Source organism: Phasianus colchicus, chromosome 3, assembly GCF_987193195.1.
Source record: "Phasianus colchicus chromosome 3, bPhaCol1.hap1.1, whole genome shotgun sequence".
Classification (NCBI taxonomy): Eukaryota; Metazoa; Chordata; class Aves; order Galliformes; family Phasianidae; genus Phasianus; species Phasianus colchicus.
The window spans coordinates 27,892,015-27,913,503 of NC_143438.1; the positions used below are offsets into that span (position 1 = coordinate 27,892,015).

Sequence of the window (21,489 nt, forward strand, 5' to 3'; positions counted from 1 at the left end):
AAAGGATTTAAACTAAGAATACCAATACACCTCATTCTGCCCTTAGTTCAGCTGTACTTCATCAGTTGCCCATTTCCATATAGGTAAGATTTTCCTGATCTTTTCACTATGCCAAAGGTAATCTTAGAAAGACAATACCAAACTATTTTCTTTACAAAGACTACTCTGAAACTTGAGTTTTGATTCCTGCACTACAATGAAAAATGCTGTCAAGATGACCAAAAGCAGTAAAAGAAAGCAGACTTGAAGATACCACAGAAAAGAAACCTCCCACTGCATGACATGTAGCTAGAAGACCTACCTTACCTCAGTGAATTTTCTTCTGTATAATGAGATCTAAACGTGCATTTGACATATAGACCACCATGCAAGATACCATTTTGCTTGAGCAAGGATATTCATTTCCAACGAAACATATATAAGTGAGATTATCTTTTGAGCAATCGGAGAATAAAGAATTACAATGACTGAGCGGTCTCAAAGCCACGTCTATAAGCAATCACTAAAACAAACTGTTAAAGTTCTGGAAGTACCTTCATTGGAATTTTCATAATTTTCATTTGAATTTTATCTTAAAGTAATACAAATGACCTATGCCAGCAAGCTATGCCAAGTTTATAGTATTTTATACTTCTTTTCCACCTATGATATACAGTTGTTAATATTTTTTCTTGAAGCTCATCTAACCTGTTTGAAGGATGGGCATTTTATGCTGCTGAGATGATCAGCTAGACTAGTTTTATACATTTTTCAACTAATTCTAACAGAAAAGCATCAATTTAAACTAAGCTATTTCAATATATTCATTTAAGTATGTACTTGTGTCTTAGTAGGATCAGTGCCTATGCAAACAGAAGTGTCAAGCCAGAAGTGAAAGACGTATACTCTGAACAATGTCTGCATTGTTCTTGAAGATTAATGGCTCTTAAAAGGGAAAAAATCTGTTATTTGTGTAACTGAATATAAAGAACAGCTTTTCTACCATTTGCTCCAAGATACCTTTGCTCTCTAAGCTATACTGATTATGCTTTTAAAAGGTTTTGACAAGACAGTTTTTTTTCATTTTTTTCTTTTTCACAAAAGAAAAAAGGTCTTCAATCATGACTTGCCCTATCCAATTCCCTACAAAGATTAAGAGATGTCTCCCTTCAGAGAAGGCACCACACACAGGTGGAAAAGACAGTTCAGGGTATTTGAACTACCTTCATTATATCCTCACTTGGAATCCTTCTTCCTCCTCCTCTTGTCTTAGCTGAGTATTAAGACAAAGAAATATACAAAGGCAGCGAATACAAACCACAAGCAAGTTTTATTTTTGGGGAGCTCATGAAGTTTTTTTTCCTATACTCTTCCTCATATGTTTCAGTTACCAATGTGATCTTTACTACTAGAACTTTATATTAACAGAAAACTTCATAAAAGTTTATAGTTCTTCCACACAGTGCCACCCAAATTCTTAGTGTCATATGCAGCATTCTTAATTCTGTATTCTTTCATCATGAGGGTTTCACAGATTTGAAGTTGTATTTTTTAATCTCACAATGATTTCTCCATTTTGCCCACATCTGATTTCTTTTATACGATCCTTTTATTTTGGGTTCTCCTCTTTCACTCCTGTTCCATTTTTTCCATTATTTTCTGTAACTCTTCTCCTCGACTGGTGAATGTGCATGTTTTGCGAACCATTTTCCAAATATTTGTTTATGAAATGGGGATTCAGAGCTGAGCCACACATTTCAGGCTTCTATTATGTTATCAACATGGTCCTCTCCAGGTTTTGAAAATACAAGGAGGCAAGTAATTAAAAAAGCAAAAAGATACCTCCAATTCATTATGGTTACAAATCCATCAGATCAGCTTTCAAAAATATTTAAGATTCACACTTCCTAACTAGAAACCTAAATCCATTAATAGCCTGTCAGGAACTTAAAAATCTTCTTAAATGTGGTTCATAGGATTTTTGTACTGCAAAACCCACTGAAGTACATAACAAAAACCCTTATGTTATTAGCAGAGGTTTAAAAAAAAAGTAGTCGCCATCCAGAAGTTACTTGAGAAACAACCGGAATGCTGCCATGCAGAAAGTAGACATGTAAAGGAATTTAAAAAAATAGAAAAAAAAAAAGGTGTGGTTTCCTAGAAAAAAAAACAACAATGTACAAAACAACAATGAAGGCCAACCCTAAACATCACTGATAAGGCTTGCATAAGGCAGCATTCTCACCATATTGCAGGCACATTCTTGGTTAAACCACTTTTTGTTCACAACTGCTAAGAATATTACTTTGAAAGAAACCTGATTTATAGTTTAGGTAGCTAGAGTCTAATTGAAGAAAATGCACTGTATTTGAAAACGTGAATTGTGGCCTGAGATAACTAAGCTAGGAGGAAGTAGGTTGCATCTACTTCTACGTCGCTAAGCACAGGGAACAGCAGCAGGTTCTGGTTATCAAACCGCTGGATCTAACAGGAAAGCAGTAGCATCTACAAGCCACGTTAGTACTTACATCCAAGCTTCCTTCACTTGTAGATGTAGAACTAAAAACATCCTCCTCACCATAATCTCTGTTCATCCTCAAGTGTTCTTCTGTCTGTAACACAAACAAGTATCCTACAGAGCAGTAGCAACAGAAAGAAAAAGCAAAAACATGCCAGAGCAAAGCACCAAGCCTGATCGCAGAATGAGGACGAACTGCCCCTGTAGCGCTAGACTGATTGCTGATAAATACTGAAGGAGTCTGCAAAATTTCTCTGAGGTAGGGAAGCTCTTCAGAAATTCATTAGCAGGAATATAAAGAATTTTGTTCTTAATATTATGAAAACAGAACAACGCTAAGGCAAGGAAAAGGAAAACAGGTAGCAAGCAGGCCCTGCAGTAACAGCAGCCATGTTGCCAGTCTCCACTATACCTACACAGACAAATAGAGGAGCAAGCAGAGAGCTTCTTCCTCTACACACGTCAAAAACAAGACTGCTTTTGCATCCTATCAGATATCCTTTCAAGATCCCACGATCATCTGCACAAAACCTCTGGACTACTGGATTGTTTAGCAGTGCCTATTTGATGTGGATGTAGCCTCAGGCACGTGACTATATTTCATATCAAAGGCATGGAATTCTGCCACCTTTATGTCTTTATGTCAGCTGCAAGAGAACAGAGGGTAACTGATCCAGAATAAAATTAGAATGGACTGAAGAAGGTGATACCTGATCTGGCACTAAGCCTGCAAGCCAAAAGTTAACCCACAAGATATTTTCAACCAATTTGTATCAACCATGAGAAAAGATCTGTTTCCATTCTTTGTGATGGTATTTTACATATAGTTGGAAAAAAAATAAACACAGAAGAAAAAAAGCTGTATCTAGTGCATTGTCATCCCATAATTACTGCCTTCAATGAGCTGAGAAAGCAAGAGTATGTGGGCACGGAAATCTGAGCGTGGGCCTGCAGAGTGGAGTGACACCTGATCCAGGACATTTTGCAAGACAGGCTAATATCCTCTTCTTCCCTTGCAAACAAAGTCATCTTACCCGTAAATGACTGAAACCCCACAGCACGTCCAGTTCAAGACTTCAGACAATTCTTGCTATCAGCTAGTTCTAAAATAGAAACTACATATGACCGCATGCAGTGATCCTATATTTGTGTGTGTGCATGCAAATGATAATGCAAACAAAGAAAAAATAAATAAGCAGAACCAACCAAAGTCTTGCAAAGGACTGAAATTTTAACTGAGAAACAGTGAAAGCAACTTTGGAAAAGACATTCTGGGCCTTCACATGTCCTGTAACCACAGGACATCTAATTATACAATCCCTTCGAAAACCTATTAAGTTTGTCTTAAAAGAAGTTAATGATTTGCCCCAATTCCGCCAACTAAGTATCTTCAGCAGTTTCAGCTGTAAATCTGCCATAACACTGAGTCACATCTATCATGGCCACTTAACATCTTTTTTCCTTTGTATGATACGCTATTCTTCAGTTTTCAGTAATTCTCCCATCTGTTTGGGTTCAAACTACTAGAGAACATACTAAAAATGTAACAATGATCTCCTTGCAGCTCTAAACAAAATGGTAGAGAAATCTCTCTTCTTCTACTCTTATATTGAAAACAAGAGTCCAATAGGGAAACCATTAGGAAAAATCAATTAACTTGTCAGAACTAGCAGCAAGACTTAAAGCTTCATCTCAGATTCTGAAACTTTTTCTTCATATTTGTTTCTGCACTTCCCACCATCTCTCAGAACAAAAATTACTTGCAGATTATTAATAGACTTTCAATATTTTTAACATCTATTAAAATATATGTTTTAAAAGCCTCAGGCTATGACCTCTTATTTTTTAACAGGTATGAAAAAGAGAGTTGGAAGAGAGGTGCGGTATAGAAGCATAATAAACTTGTAATCTTAGCTGTGAGAAACCCACTGCAGTAACCAGAGCACTGCCACGTTTCACAGCAACGTTTTCCAATGTTGCAAGTGCAATTATTTTACAAGCTAAATCTGATCTGCTTCTGGAATTACAACTCCGAGAGCACACATTTCATACTGAAGTTCAGTAACATGGAAACAGATGGAGATTCATGATCCTTGAGGTCCCTTCCAATCCGGGTCATTCTGTGACCAACTACCATGCAGTAAACATGCTATGTTCAGTTCCTCCAGAGGAACTGCAGTGCCATGGTATGCCCTTGGAGTTCATGCTGAGCTTGCTTGTGAATTAGATTCTTCCAAGCAGATGCAGCATTATTGCTTAAGTTGTGCTTTTGTTCCCATACTAAATGGGAAATACTTGCTTATACAGGATAAAAACACCAAAACTTAGTTTCCCATAAGATATAGCTCTGCTGCGTACTTTAAACAACATTAAGAATAGCTCAGGATCCATGTCAGATCAGATATTTCAATATGGTAATTCCCAGTGTTGATATTGGAAGCCACTGCCTGGCAAAATAACTCCAAATTTGATCATAATGAAAAATGGTGAGAACTGAAAGATTCTGGAAAGCTTACACAGTTTTAGAAACAAGATTGGAACTGTAATATCAGTCAATCAACAAAGCAAATGTTACTTAGACCAGGTCATCCAATTCCACTGCAAAAGCCTTGGGTCTTTAACTCAGACAAAAGAAAATATGTTCTCTGCATATGCTCGAGTGAGACAATTTTCTGTATTTAATTTCTGTAATGAGGAGCGCATGTTTTTCATAAAACATCAAGAAATTCTAAATCTCTAAAATACATAGAATGCATAAACACTACTTTCCAGTTTTCCCCTTACAAGGATACTGTTGCGTCTTCTATAACTGTTTAAAGTTATCTAGATTTAGCAACTGTAACAGTATCTTGAGCTTAGTTTAAGGAAGTTTTTTACATCCACTTTCCCTTCTGAAAGTTTAAAAATGCCTGACATGCACTGTAGCAGACACTGATCCTTGAGTGTATATTATTCCTTTTAGTACAGCAAGTTATTTTTGAGTCATCAGTCTTGCTGTTGCATTATTACCATCTGTAAGTCTGCACATACCTTATTGTGGATATACATGCTTTAAGACAGTGTCACACATGCACAGAAGAGTTAGAAACATCTAATGTGTTCTATATTACATCACTCCCTTCATAAATGTTTATTTTTTTCCCCTTCAATCTATGCACTACTAAGTGGACTAAAAGGTAACAAGCTCAAATCTCCATCTGTATTGATTAACCACAGTTAACACATCTTCTGAAAAATGACTCCTTGGAAAAATAAAAAGAATCAACATTAATCAAAATCAACAATGACAAACAAACCCTAGTACTCACAGGCAAAATATACATGTAAAGAAATGGATTTTCTTTAGCAAAGCAATAAATTGATGAACACTTACCTTGCTGTTGCTTCTGTTAGCTTTGAAAAATCCCAGAAATCCTTTCTTTTCTTTCTCTATTGCATCATTGCTTAGTGAAACACTTCGACTTGGCTCTGAAATAATTATAATAGAATATTTTTACATTTCTGAAACAATTATCAGTATTTTAACACATCCAGGGTTAATGCTGTACTTTTATGAGTTAGAGATTTTATGAACTGCATTATCTGAGTAAATGCCAGATCCTGCACTTTATTTTTCATCAGACAATCCTTTGCTCTGAGTTTGTTCCAAAATCTAGAGAAGGGAATTGGAATAATGTCATAAATTTTGGTAAGTTTTCAATCACAATTTAGTGACTCTCAGGACTCTGTGATCACTCTGTCTCCCTTCAACTTTCCCAACACTAGTTGAGTTGGATAAGCAATGTGATAAGGTCACACATTACAGAGAACAACCGTTAGTTTGACATTCAATATACAGACTGTAAAACACTACTGTATTTTTAATGGCTACTGCCTACCACTAGAGATTTCCCTCTGCTTTCAAGAACATCACTAGCACAAAGAGTTTGAAAAAAAAAAAAAGTTACATTCTCTTGAAAATACTTATTTAACAACAATTAGTAAGTGTACAAAATGGCTTGTTTCTTGCCAAAAATTAAAGGTCTACTTCACAAGAAACCCTCATCCCAGAATTCCTGTGAATTGACTTGCTTTTCACACATAGCACATGATTTTCATGAAGGATCACTTTGCACATCAGTAATTTCAGCTGTTAGAAGGTGTTAAGCACATACAGTAGTCCAAAGCAAGGCGGAAGAGTGAAGGTAGTGAACCACTAGGAATGCAGGAAGAAACTATCCTTAAGAAAGGCTGCAACTCCCCAGCAAACAAACTAAGAAATAAAAAGACAAAAATTATTACCGTCTTCAAATAATGTCAAAGCTTATTCACCAGAAACTCCTTTTTTCTTTTTTTTTTGCTCAGGGCTGGGCTACAATTGGATATGGATCATGATTCCCTTGCTCATCTATTCAAAAACAAGCAGTAATGACTAAAGGCTAGCATAAGCCATGTCAGTAACTGCTGATCATCAACAGTTTGATGGAAATGCAAACTGGGATTCTAACCCCGCATATCATCTCAAAACAACAAGGAATCTGGATAATATTTCTTAAATAAATAGAAATTTAGAAATAGCTACACACTCTAGTGTGATGCTCTGTGTAAGACTAAGCCACAGCGCACATGACATAGGAGTTAGCAGGAAAATCACTGGCTTCAGTGAAGCCAAGAGCCAGCAGGCCATTAGTGATATCTTCTCCACGGCTGTCAATGTCTGCTGGAGATGGACTTCAATCCTGAAAGTTTATAGAAGTTATCCACTGCTTTATTTTCATTGCATTGTGTTTACTGGTAACACAATGATGTAACAAGTCAAGCACACCTTTCTAGAGGATAATTAACAATGTTATATAAAGACTCAGTAGGGGAAAAGGATATACTGAACATACATTTTTCTGTTAGCAAGAAGCAGAAGCACAAATGTAATCTAATGAAATCATGTCTATTGTTGCAATTCAGAAGTCAGCATCTACCCAGTTATGCAATGTGTATGCACACATTTCAGTTTGATATTAAAATGCTTCATTACAAATAAATTACAGCTAGTGAAAGATCTCACAGAACTCTGCCTCTGCTTCTGTAAAAAGTTGGAATCTAAAACACTTGAAGCATACTGCACCACACAATAGTTAACTGACAGGATTTGTTAATTGTTGGCATTTAGTGGCAATTACTGAAGAATTATGCACACAAGTGTGTTTGTTCTGACAAAAAGCATGGCCCTGGAAACAACATGGTCCAAAAGACAACACAGATCACGACAACAGCTTGTTTCACACCAGCATTTTACACTACAATGTTAAAAAACCCATCTCCCAGAACCACATTAAACGACAGCAAGGGAAAAGCAGATTTCCTCTCAGCAGCACTGTACAGTACCTCTGTAGTTCAAAGAAGGTTCAGACTGAGTTTTTGATGGAGGAACTGGAAAAGGCAGGCAATGAAAGGACAAGAGAAGACATATTAAAGTTTTAATATTGCTCAGTAAGCCACAGTATTCATTCACTACTCCTAATACTTGTGTTCCTAGGACTGTAGAAACAAAACCTTACCTGGTACTAGGCATGCAGAGTTCCTACCAGAAGCTGCTTAGCTGAGAAAAAGTTTGCTCCTTCTGTATTCACTCATGACAGCTTCAGCTGCTACACCAAAGTATGCTAGCAGGTGGCAGCAGAGCTTGCCTTTTAAATACACTTTGCCTTCAGCATTTTATTTCAGGGAGGAAGAGGAAGATGAATATTTTGTTTCTCTAGAACCTGCTCTTACAAAAACAGCTAGCGAGAATGTACTTTAAAAATCTGCCAATCCTTCTCGTAGTTAATGAGCCTGGACATCCTATTCCATGCACAATCCACAAAACAACTATTATGTAGAGCAATGGGATTATTCCATGGGAGTGAAAATACAGAAGGGAGGTAACTGCTTGAACAAAGGGGAACCTTTAGTAATTTGCATATGTATTTAACATTATTCTCACAAAGCATCACAGTGCAGACTAAGAGCAAGGCAAAGAAGGCAAGATCGACAGAATACTGTCATAATGCACTGGCACGGCTGCCCATAGAAGCTGTGGTGCCCCATCCCTGGAAGCACTCAAGGCTAGGTTGGAAGGGGCCCTGGGCAGCTGAGCTGGTGGGTAGCAGCCCTGCCCACGGCATGGGACTGTGACTGGGTGGGCTTTAAGGTCCCTTCCAGCCCAAACCTTTACACCGTTCTATCATTCTAAGATGAGAAATGGCATGCTTAAAGGTTAAAAGAATATATATATATATAATTTTTTTTTTTTTTCTGATGCTGAGAGCAGTACACTATCAAATGTTACAGATTTTCTGCTGTAATCTCAGGACTGAAGTATTGTTTTTTAATATACAGAGTAACCACATTCTTTAAACCTTGACTTGAGGATCCACACAGCACCAATACACGACCACCTTCATTTAAAAAAAAAAAACAAAAACAAAAAGGAGTTTTACTAAGGCCTACGGAACTTATTCTGTATGTTGTTTCTGTAGTATGATGAGCATTTCTTGTTGAATATTATGCATTTTCAATATGCTGCTCCAAAATGCTTAGTTTAATTACAGTAAACATGTCTTTAAAGAAAAAAGAAAAACACACAATTCAGTTATGACACATTGTCAGCCACTTTTTGAGCATCCCGACAATCCAAAGAAAAAGGAGACATTTAGTTTACTTAAGAGTCTAAATTCATTGAAATTTGGCTCTTAACGAGGCAGAACTGTCACTTACTAAAGGAGTTTGAAAGGAGAGACAGAACATCAACATAAATAAATAACTGTATAAATAAAAAATAAGCCTGCTGCTCAATGCATACAAGACGTTATCTAAACAATAAGTAAGGACAGCCACTGTGTTGGAAATGATACTGATTGAGACAAACTGCAGGAGACAGCGCTAATGAATATCACTTTCTGATCTCAAAGGAAGCAGCAGTTGTCAATATGTATTTTTAAAGAACGTATACTTTAAAGCACATAGCATACTTCTGCTTTTTGAATACACAATAAGGCTGATGAAATTCAAGCTCCAGCTGCCACTACAATACTGTCTACAAGAACAGAAATGGAGGGAGAAAAAAGAAAGAAAATAAAACTTTAAATACTAATACCTCTTAGCTGCTTTTCACAAAATCATCAGTAGCTTTGCTCCTTGGAGGAACCACCTCCGCATCCATTCACAGTTAGTTCACCACAAACCCTTCTCTGTCGTCTCTGCCTCTCAGCTTTCGCAGCTGCCATGACGGCAGCACGTCTCCTCTTTCCTTCTCTTTGACCCACAGCACAAGTCAGTGACGGGCCTCTGGGTGACGTGCACTGGTACCAACAGCAGCTCTGAGAGGTACAAAGCTCCTCCTTTTACCCTGCCCTAGGCCAATGCGTGCTCTGCTAGGGCCAGCACAGCTTGGCATTGGCTCCAGAGCAGCTGGGGATGGCTGGGCACACCACTGACCTGGCTGCTACTCTCTGGATTGAGCCCCCCAAAATGCTCTTCAGTTGCCTTTCTAACTGTTGGCACCTAATCTAACCCGGTAGGAACTGCTTTCAGTTGTAGCTCACCTCTTTTTCGGTCCCAGGCATACAGCTCGCTTATTCCCAGCTCCTCCAAGGATTTGGTAAGCTCCAGCTCCTCCCCAGTGATGCTGTCTCGCAGAAGAACAATGTGCTCCTGACTGACTTCACACTTCTCACAAATAGCTGGGATGATGTTATGAAGAGGCACATCCGGGCTGACTCGAACCACTGCCTTCTGTGTCTTCAGGTAATTTACCACCAGCCTCACAGATTTCTGCAGAAAGAAGTACAAATGCTCAGTCCTCACTTTATAATGGCCATGCTCTCTTACAATGAGAATGGCATTAGGGACCTCCATATTGACTTCATCTCTCTTTGGCAACCTTACCCCAGATGCGCACTTCTTGCAGAAAAATACTATTAATGAAAGAAAAATTCTTGGAATGTTTTTGTCTCTAAGGAGACAGTCAGGAAAGCGAGCAAATAAGGAAAAGGAATTAGAGGCAGCCATCAATTTTGTGCCACTATTTATAAAAAACACCATAAAAATTTCAGCGAACTAACATTTGGAAGATAGCTACTTGTGAATCCTCACAATATTCGAAATGCGTTTATTAATGATCAGTCTTCTCCCTTATCTTTAATATAGACTGCAATTAAAATACTACCAAAGCCCTACTTACTTATACACAACCCCATAAACCTCATTTTATCAACCACTGTCGATTTTCTCATTTAGGTCTTTGATCAAAACCCTTCAAAAGAACAAATTTCCATCTAAACAACCACATGCAACGTAAAATTCTGTGTAAATGCTGCAGTCCAGACTGGCAGCAGCCAGTCCATGTGCAAATCAGCTAAACTAGTACAGCAGGTTATAGTCAATCTCAAGCCTCCACCACCTGGTCCAAAGATGCAAAGACTGGAAAAACTGCTTGAAGTGATAAGAACAAAATTATGTTTTATGTCACTGTTTTAGGGCTACACAGTACTGACCTCAGGACCCCTTGGTAGAGGTCTCTTTATCTTCTCTTCAGGAACCTTCTCTTTCAGGAGTACTGTCTGTACGTCCAGTGCTCCTATTAAAGTGTTTGGTTTGTAACTCAAAGGTTGTTGAGTTTCCAAAGACTTCAATTCAAGACTGTACTGGGATGGATTCAAGTGATGCCGGCTGCACAGATCAACCAAAAGATCCATCACAGCTTTACTGTAGGGAAGAAGACATTCACTCTTAGCACAGAGAAAAACATCTGCAAAAAAATTCACTCCTGTTTTAATATCAGAGAAAAAAATACAGTGCAAGCTGGGGATGTGTCACAAGCAGGAAACAGTGCTGATGCTCTTAAAAGCTACATAGATCACATGAAAACATCTGGAATTAAGTATATTAGAGGCAGACCACAGTGCTGATAATAACACTAACAAACATAAGCCTAAAGTGGACAAAGTGCATCTTTTCTGCTAATGCATATATTAAATTCTCCAGCTCAAACTTTGCTCTTAAAAGTGAAGACAAGATACAAATAAATGACTCATTCAAGGTACAGTAACCTCCATCATTTTAGTGAAAATCAAAATGGAACACAAATCTGGAACAAGAGATAGACAGGATTTTTTCAGCTTAAAGATTATTCTGAAATTTCTACTGTCCTCCCCAGTTTGACACCAGTAATATTTTCAAGCACAAAACATCCCATCTTTATTTATTTTGGTGAGAATATTAATCCAGTCTACAAATATCTGTTTTCAATTATTTGCTTTATCAAGACCTCTCATTACAGATGTGATTCCCACACCACAGGTTTAAGAAATCTGTCATCCCTGTCTCTTACTCCAAGACACAAAGCAGAGGTAATAAATCAAGGAGTAAGGCAGCTTGATACTGTCTGATACCATGGAAATAAGCTATGTCTCTCCATACCTCAGCAAGCTCTTCTCTACCAATGTACTAAACATTCCCAGTAAATACCACCCAGGATCAGATAAAACATGTTTATTAAAACTGCTAATGTTTATGAAAAATTTTGATTTCATAAAACTGTATCTGCAATCAACAAAACAACCAAAGTCAAAAAAGTTACTGGCCTTACTACTTGAAGACCCTAATACACAAAAAGTATTTTTATTCTATTGAAAATTAAACATTTAGACAGCATATTTCCCAAAGGAACTGACACTTCTAGTGTGCATACTGGAAAAGTGTATAAAGATTCAAAACGCAGAGAAAATCTAAGAAAAAGAAAAGGATCCTTCACAGATTATTAACTAGCATTTGTAGCCCAAGAATTGTCCTCAGTTGCAAGCTGCTGGTATCTGGAGACTACTCTTGGGGAATGCCCACCTTCTTTCTAGGTATATGCTTGTTGGCCAGCAACTGGTCAAGAAGTCACTGAAGAATGCTGGATGGCTAATGACAGAGAAATGCAATGAAAATGGAAAACGAGTCTAATCTCCTGTTAACAGGCAACAGACTAAAACATACATAAACGCTGGCTCTTGTGTAAGAGATAACAAATAGTTCAAGGACCTTCTTTACAGTTATCTATTTCAAGTTTAACTGAGTTATGCAATGTGAACTGAGAAAGTGACATGCGTTGAACATTTGAAATACACGATCACATCTGAAGAGAATGAAACTGAGTGAGCAGATGAAGACTGAATGAGGAAAACATTAACACATACAGGAGGCATCAGAAAAAAACATCACTGTGGTAACTGCTAACATAAAGAGTATCTAAACAGAAATGTGTATCCAGGTCACTTCATGACATTTTCAGATGCCTTACTCTGGAGATATCCTCAAACTGCAGATGCCTCTATTTTGCAATGACTATTACTTCAAATGTAACAAGCCAAAGAAACACTTATGTATATTAAGTCCAGGCTATAGGAAAATCCTACACACTCTGATATTTAAATAAACATTCATTATGCTGTGCAGTAGTAAGCCTTTTTAAAAGTGTCAGTCTGTCTGATAAAGATCTCAGCTTGTCTGTTTACAGAATCATTTCTTTTAAAGTGAAATTTGCATGCTTTTTTTCCCCTCAGCCCTATTACTATTGTTTCAGAGAAAAAAAAAATAACCTGGCAGAACCACAACACAAGCAGTTCTATTTGCTACGCATTTTTATTTAAAGTGAAATGGTAATGTATTGCTGTAGTGCATATTGTGATAATTCATTCAAGTCTTTTTTATCACTCTAAACACTAAAAAAAACACACGAAGAAACCTGCCCTCAAATAACACTTTTTTTTTTTTTAAATACAAATCTATATTCCATCAAAAGAGCAGTTTATAATTCAGTACTTTCCAGCAAAATTGTGAAATACGTTACATAGTAATAGTGTCTCAATTTCAAGGTTAGAAACCTCACCAGCCATTACAGAAAATAAGTTGCAGACTAACACATGAGTTGAAGAAATTCATCCAGATAATGAACAATTTTAAAATCCATCTAAACATGAGATTTCACCTGATTGTTGATTACAGAGCAGGTTAATGAAGGTTAATGAACATTTAATGAAGTCTGAAGCATCCCATCCTGTTTCATACTGCTCAGAATATGCAACTGTTTTTAAGAGTAGAAATTAAACACTATCTCTGAAGCTTTTGAAAGAGTATCAAAGTGCATAGTATGCTTTTCCCAAAATGTAAATTTGGGAAAAACATTTGAACAAAACTTCAAAAGGATAAAAAACTACATGAGGTTTTCAACAAACAAAATTTAAAATTCGTATATTTCCAGAGATTTAAGAGTTGGGAGTCCTTGAAATAAGGTTACTCTTTTATCAGACTTCAGTTTCACCAACTCTACAAATTTTTCTTAGCAAATAAAATACTGTTCAGACTGACTTAAAATGGAAGTTTATTTCTCGGTACGTGTAGCACATACAGAAGAGAGCTATTAAGCACAGCCAAAAAAATTGTACTGAATCACCTACTAAAAACCTAGACTTTTTTCTAAAATAACTTCTCCTGAGCTGAATACAGCTCTTGGAAGATGCAAAGCATCACTCCTTTCCCTGCTTCAATCTTTTTCAAGACGTATCAGTACTTGAACCTCACTGTGAGATAGGGTAGAATACAATTTGAAATCCAGGCAAGTTGGACCATAAAAGACTAATTCTAAAGCTGAAACAAATTAAATGCCTCTGTATTCCCAAATGTTCAGCTAAGAAACTTACCACTTTCTCCTTTTAGCAAGACTTAACTGAAGTTAGGGTGGAGACCAAATGCTATGTGACAGATGCTAAACATTCATCACTGATAAGCAAATAGAAGAGCACAGAAGTAAAAATGGAAAATGAACCCAATTTATGATTCAGACAAGATGGTTCAAACAACTATTTTTAGCAAAGGACAATATTTCAACTTCATCCTGATGTCGTACTACTAAGCTGTTTGACATTTGAAATCAAGTCTGGAAAGTAAAGATTAACTGTTGTGTCAGAGATACTTATCAGGCCGAAGCCTGACTCAGTAAGACCACATTGGACCATTTGTGTACAGCTGTTTACCAGTAAGATGCAGCAAAGACATCTAGAATTTCAGAGGCTGAAAAAAGAGCAAGTTCTTTTGGATGTGGCTTGGCCTAATCTCTCTGGGATCACACAGAATATTCTATTTAAAAATACTATGTTGTACATCTAGGAAATGATAAGAAAGTTGTACTCTGCAGAATGACATTGACTCTCCTGCTCCCTTCTACTTTCATGCTACAGACGTTCACAGAGTCTAATTGGAGGAAAAAATTTTCTTTATTTAGGTTAATTTCAAACACATATTAGGAATCTACAATGATGGACTGTAAAAGAAAAATGGTAGTGTAGAGAACGTGAGCTGAAGTCTGAGGCTTTAATGATGTGCAGCCAAAAATCAGAGAACAGTCACTACTATTTTCTCATGCTCCAAATCAGATCAGGCATCTCATGTAAGGGCTAGTTGTTTTTCAACACAACCAGAAATGTGTAAACTAAGAAGGCAAACTATATCGTAAGTCAGGAAAGCATGATAAACAGATATTAATAAATGCTTTCCTTTTGTTATTTTGCTGAGGAGTGTTTGGCTCTCATTTTCCATACTGGATATTCATCAGGAAGAGCAAGAAGAGGCAGAAGACTGGGTTTGTCAAGCCTTTCACATCTTCAGTCTTTCATCATTCTCCATATTGAGCTAAAGCCAACAATTATTATCACTTAAGTCTCTCACTGCAAATTATATGAAAATATTCTGTGACTATATCAGCTTTTTGTTGCAAGTAACGCATGCAGACCAACCTGTCCTCCATTATTTACTGAATGGGACTACTGATTTATCAGGCTGCTGACACTAGAGGTCTGTATCTGCATTAACCAGGAAGCCCTCTTCAGTGTCACTTGGCATGAATGCAGACAGATGCATGATCCCTCTATTTGCAGGTTACCCATAATTTGTGAGAATTACAAATAGGAAAGGTTTCTGGTAATTCTTGTGAGCTTTTTCAATCATGCTCTAAATGTTTAGTCATTCCCTCTGTCAGATCCGCTAACAGTTGGTGTGGATCTGCTGCAACACCATCTATCCTTTCAGGACTTCATGCAGGCCTCATAGAACAACATAAATACTGGTTAGTTATGGATGATATTTTGTAATTGTGTGGGGATACGCAGGTAGATAGAAAGGCTAACAGTTCTGCATGAAAACTTCTACACGTTTTACAACAGAATTCACAGGGATCAGTTTTTTTTTTTTTTTAAAGTTTTTTTTTTTTTAAATACCATTTGAATGCTACACACACTCCTCAAGGACTCAACGCCCTTACGCTGTGCTATGCATTTCCAAAAGCTGAAATAAATTGTTATAAGACAGCAAAAAAAAGAGAGAGACTGTCAGCTGCTGTTAATTTTTATAAATAAAGCTACTTCAAATTTCCAGATTCTAATAAAGCATCTTTAAATAACACACATTTTCTCTTTTTCTTGAACTATCTTCCAAGGAAATTTAATGATAATTTTCTGTCCTCCTGCTGAGATTTAGCAGAACTTTCTACAAAGAGAACAAAGTAAAATTGACAACATACTCCCTTTGCTTACATACAATGAGCAATTTGAAAGAGATAATTTTAACTCTTAATTTGGTTCATTTATAATAACTTTAAGTGATACTAATTGACTACAGCAGTTACATTTTTTTTTAACATCCTCTAGTGTACTTCATTGCTCTGTGAAAATTCTTGAAATTATCCAAACATTTTTTATTATGATGCAAGAATTTGCAAATTTTTCTATGAAAGAAAAGCTGTTTTCCCAGAGTATTCAAAACCAAATTTTAAAGAATTCAGTTCCAGTGTTGGCCATGACAATACTAAATATTTACAACAGTATAAGCAATAGCAGAATTTTCTGAAATGTCTTTCTATGGTATCACTATACTTAAAAAGAGCAAAAGAGGAAAATAATGTACAAACCGAAGTAGCTCCCATACTTGTTCCAAACTAAACTAAGCTTTTTTTAGTCTGTTGTCTTCTCACTAAATGTTTACCTTTGATGATCTCTGTACTTCACCCAGTTAACAATATCAAGGCCATACAAAAAGATGAGAATACCTGCACTCTCACCAAAACCTGGAGACTTAGGTCAGTCCAACCTTTAAAAATTTCAAATGCTTTTGGAATTTATTTTAAGCTTGCATTCCAAATCCTGTAAACTGTAACCACTGCTAACGTGGAAAATTTTATCATCTGCTGGTGAGGAAGAATAGCAGCACCCATGAGGACACTGTCTTACAGGGGTCATTAGGCAGTGCTTACTTCCTATTTCATCAATTGTTTGGGTAAGGCACCCAATCCTTGGCTTCCAAACTCTTACCCTTCTGACAGCTAATTGCCCATGACTGGCACGTGCCAGCAGCATCCAGTCCCAGCGCTCATGGCCATGATGTGGGAGAAGACCCACTGCCCATGTAAGGCATCTATGACACTCAGGTCAGCAGAGGAGTGTCAGCAGTGGTTTCACTGCTACCTGTGCTGGTGACTCAACATGCAGTCCATGGGGGGAAAGCAAGCAATTCTACAGAACAAGGAAGACGACATTTTCATTGCCTTGAGAGCTTCACACAGACCAGAGGAACAGCCCTAATGAAACGTCTAAGGTTTAATTTTAACACTCATCTCAAAGTTTCAGTACACAAACTAAAAATGGCAATAATGAAAATACTCGACTTCAACACAAGGGAGGAGAAATGAAGGTGAGAAGAAGCACCTGAGACAGACTGTTTATTGTACAGGGATCTTCCCTTTGTTCTTTGCTCCTCTAACTTGCATGTTATTCAAAAGGTCCCACTGAAACACTGCTCTTGTAATGATCTTGAAGTGGTTGGTCTTTGTTGCTTTTTTTTTTTTTCCTGAGGGAAAAACAAAACTTTTTCTACTCATATAGCATTTATATCTCTCCATACAAAATGCTGCAGAAAGATTAAAGGTCCTTTCCAACCCAAAACATTCTATGATTTCCCTCTTATTAGCTCTCCAAATGGCTATATTTGCCAATGAAATACTAGTTTTTTATTTTGTCACCTCATGGTCTGTGAATTTCATTTCCTGTCCTAGTTTCTAGACCTGTTCATTTCTTTCTCTCATTAAATCCAATCCTCTGCCATAAAATTTTGACCACTAAAAGTGTACTCAAAAAACTCTGATGGGCACTGCATTCTTTTCAGACCTTCAATATCATTCTGGCTTTAGGGTCACAGAAGTTACTGCTAGCTAACTGTGGCTAAGCAAACACCATTTTCAGCAAGAAATCAGAACAAAGAACGAAGCACCAGAAACTACTGGCCACTGCACACTTCTTCCTCAGCCATCAGAATACACTAATCAACAAATAGAACAGACAGCTATTATCACACCAAGATGAAGTTTTACAGGAAAGCAGATAAACTCACATAGTTTATAGATGTAAAATAAGCACAGACTCAGGTTTATCAGTAGGCAACTATACATCCTCCTACTCTGGTATCTGACCTTGGTAGTACCTAATGACAAGGAGAACCTCTTTCCCTTTCCATGGAAAATCCAACATGTTTTTATACAGAAAATGTTTCCCCAAAACAAGCAGATGCTATGAAAACGTAATATATTTGTGAAAACAGGATCTCGATTTGACGGAACATTCATTTTCTGATCTCATTTCTTGGCAAATGCTGTTTGCAAGCAGTACTGCACCAGTATCTCTGTATTTGAAGATAACCCAGCACAGCCTAAGCCTAGCCCAGCAGCCCTGCGTTAGAAGACAGCGGCCCATACGTATGCTGAGGGTCATTCACAAGAAACACAGTGACACAATAACTGCTAGTTCTTTCCTTTCTCATAAGAAGGGTCCCTTACACATGGGCTTTCAGGACTTTCTGGTCCAGCAGATGCCTAAAATGTAAGGAGAAGAAAGACAGAGGAACTTTGTCAACCTAAAAAAGGAGACACAGATGTCATTAATTATTCTACCGGGAATGGAGGGCTGTAAAAGGAGGAAGCTAGTCAAAGCCTTACCTTCCTTGTACTGTGCTCTTCTGTTCCACCCCACTGGGTAAAATGACTGTGAAATCCACCATTCTATTTATCATATTCTCCTTCATGCTCACAAGGCTCTGATCAGAAATTACGGATGTCTCTGCAGGTGACTTGGGCTCACTGTGAATTCTACTGGCTGCAGAAGGTTGGTTTGGTGGAGGAGGAGCACGAGCTTTCATTCTTCTCCTTAAGAAAAAAAGGCAAGAAGAAAATTAAAAATTTTCCACGAGCAAATTAAAGTATGTGTTAATGAGAAAATATATCTTTCAGCCATAATCTCAGATAATTTCTAGAAGTTCCTACAGCAAAAGCCATTTTTCTTCACCACGAAACTCTTCAATTGAGCTGCATTTTATTTTTTACTTCTTCCTCTCTAAAAATGCATTATTTTTTTAATGATCCGTGTACTGCTTGCTTTCCATGCCCCAAGGTATGAATCAGTTCCACAATTAGGGTATGAAAATAATCATTCTTCTGTCAAGTACAAAGCACATTTCTATGAATAGAGAATCAAAACTGGGTCCAGTCCAGACCTGATTCAAAACACAGTTGTATTTATGTAAATGAATGCTTCCAAGTTAGAGCAGTAGGAGTGGAGCTAGGATGATCTTTAATTCAGCAATGTTTGGGTTCCACAGCACTATTCTAGTTGAAATATTGTCTCTTTCTCTGTCTTAGAGAGTAGGATTAAATTTGGCTCATTGTACTTCATAAGAAAGGGCCATGAGAAGCTCAATCCCAAACGATACAACTTCTTACCACCCAACACAGGGAGACTACAGCTCTTTGAAAGCAGCACGAGGGGAGCTCATTCTCCAGCAAAGACACACATGCTGTGAGCTACATACAGAAAAGCAACATCAGCTTGCACCGACCAACCCACATAATTTGCAGAAAGATAAATCTGTCACAGACTCAAAGTCTCCTTCACTAGCAAGCAGTGTGGTAGATAAGCAACTGCTTTACGCTGTTAACTTCTGAATAGCTGACCTCATACCAAGCATATGTTTAAGATGAATTATTCTGATATTAATATCTGTCACTTCTACTGTTTTTTGCCTAATTTAAGTCAGATTTCAGTGCAACAGATGGAAAAAGGCAATAAAATATTTACTGAAAAATTATTACTCAAACTTATGACTGAATTTTTTAATCTGTCTGTCTTTAGGGTGGCAAGAAGAACATACATTATGATTCTATACATCATTTTCATTCTGCAAAGAACATAAACAGACCCAGAAAAGAAGAACACAAAAGAAGTACTCTACGACTGCAAGATTTAGTGTTCAATCAGACAAGGGCAAAGTTGTGGTCAAGAGAAAATAAATTTCAGAAAAATTTCAAAATCTTACATCTTCTTCATTAGGACACCGATGAAGATGCTGATACTTCAATTAACCTCCTACATGCATAACAAACAACTTTCCCTACAAATAAGCAGGGAGATCTACTGCCATCCTTACCACCATACAGCATTTTTTTTTTCTATGAGACATTTTCTCTAAACATTCCCTTTTTATCCTACACACACCCAATGAGTCATTAAGGCCATCAACTGCTAACTTGCAGCTTCCACTCTCCTGTCATGGAGGTGATGATAAGAAGTTCAAGGTTTTACTGTCTGGCAAACTACCTTGGCTTTCTATACCATTCTGAACCAAACTCCTAATTTATTTACTTGTCTACAGAGAAGAATAAAAAAGAAACTTGGTTTGTCTTTGCTCAAATCTCTTTATGCCCAGCTACAGTTGTTTGTAAGCAGGTGGTGAGAGACATGGCAGTTTTGCATAAATCTGTTTCTTGCCAATGAAGTCATTAATATTACTCAGTTTAACAAGTGCAACACTGACAGACTTCAGATCAGTTTACAAACTACGTAACTCTTGCCCTTCATATCACCAACTGCATCAATGTAAGTAGCTTATACACAGCTTTGCACAAATCATTCAAAGTGAAGCTTGTTTCTGGTTTTTAATGCTTCCCTAAAACGTCGGGGACAATCTCCAGCACAGCACTGCTGACAGTTTACCACAGGGTCAGGAGTAACAGCAGCAGCAAGTGTCCCAAGCCTGGCACAGCCGGTTGGTTTAATTACGGTTTACCTGGACTTGTCAATTCCACACCTCACAACGAACTAGGAAATACAGCAGTAAGCATGAAATTCGAAACAGCTGAAACTGAAGAGACTTGAAGCGTCAGTGGAGAAATGAAAAATGACTGAGTTTTGAAGCTGATGAAAAAGCTGGGAACAAGCTTGGATTGTGCTGTCAGTGTTATTCCTTAGCAGTAACATAAAGGTTCTCAGTTCTCAAACTGAACAAACAGGACCTGACATCTTAACACCAATTCATAGCTCTGAAATGGGAACGTGATTTTTACTTGGTCACTTCTTAAGCGTTCTCTACTTGCAGTGCTGCAGTTACAGACTTTGCACAATGCTACTCTTGCAGGTGTAATTCAGGAGTCAGAACCACCAAAATATGCAGTTACACGCTGACCAGTGAGGCTCACTTTACCTCCATCTAACACTGAATATTATTTTTGGCACTGAGCAGTCAGAGTCTTACATGCTACAGCCTTTCTTGTCTTTTGTTCAGGAAGGACAGTACACACCCGTTTCCTTCACAGAAATGGGAAAAAGGAATCCAGGAAGCATTCCTACTACAGCCCTGTTAACCTAGCAACAGCTCAGGTGACCTCATTTGAACTTTCTCCTGAAACCCTGCAACTGCTTTCCAACACTTTCACAGGTGACAGATCCGACTGTCCCAGTGGAAGCAGGTTCCCTTCAAGTTCACCAAATCACAGACTGTCAGGAATAGGAAGGGACTTCAAAAGATCACCTAGCCCAATCCTCCTGCTGAAGCAGGAACACCTAGATTATGTCACACAGGAACACATCCAGGCGGGTTTTGAATGTCTTCAGAGAAGGAGA

At 37.6% G+C, this 21,489-nt stretch overlaps 1 protein-coding gene across 19 annotated transcripts in view; it reads right to left on the bottom strand.

Moving 5' to 3' along the window:
* The window catches only part of COBL (cordon-bleu WH2 repeat protein), a 167,450-nt gene that overhangs the window by 103,390 nt on the left and 42,571 nt on the right, over nt 1-21,489 (bottom strand). For 10 of the 19 annotated variants that reach the window (XM_090137166.1, XM_090137183.1, XM_090137180.1 and 7 more), the window contains 7 exons: nt 18,534-18,740; nt 18,375-18,410; nt 11,008-11,218; nt 10,057-10,285; nt 7,859-7,903; nt 5,871-5,965; nt 2,508-2,591 (listed from right to left, as the gene is read on the bottom strand). In XM_090137166.1, the coding sequence (XP_089993292.1) occupies nt 2,508-2,591; nt 5,871-5,965; nt 7,859-7,903; nt 10,057-10,285; nt 11,008-11,218; nt 18,375-18,410; nt 18,534-18,740 (907 nt within the window). The remainder of the gene's footprint in view (nt 1-2,507; nt 2,592-5,870; nt 5,966-7,858; nt 7,904-10,056; nt 10,286-11,007; nt 11,219-18,374; nt 18,411-18,533; nt 18,741-21,489) is intronic. The other 9 variants (XM_090137169.1, XM_090137175.1, XM_090137173.1 and 6 more) reach the window with 6 other exon arrangements.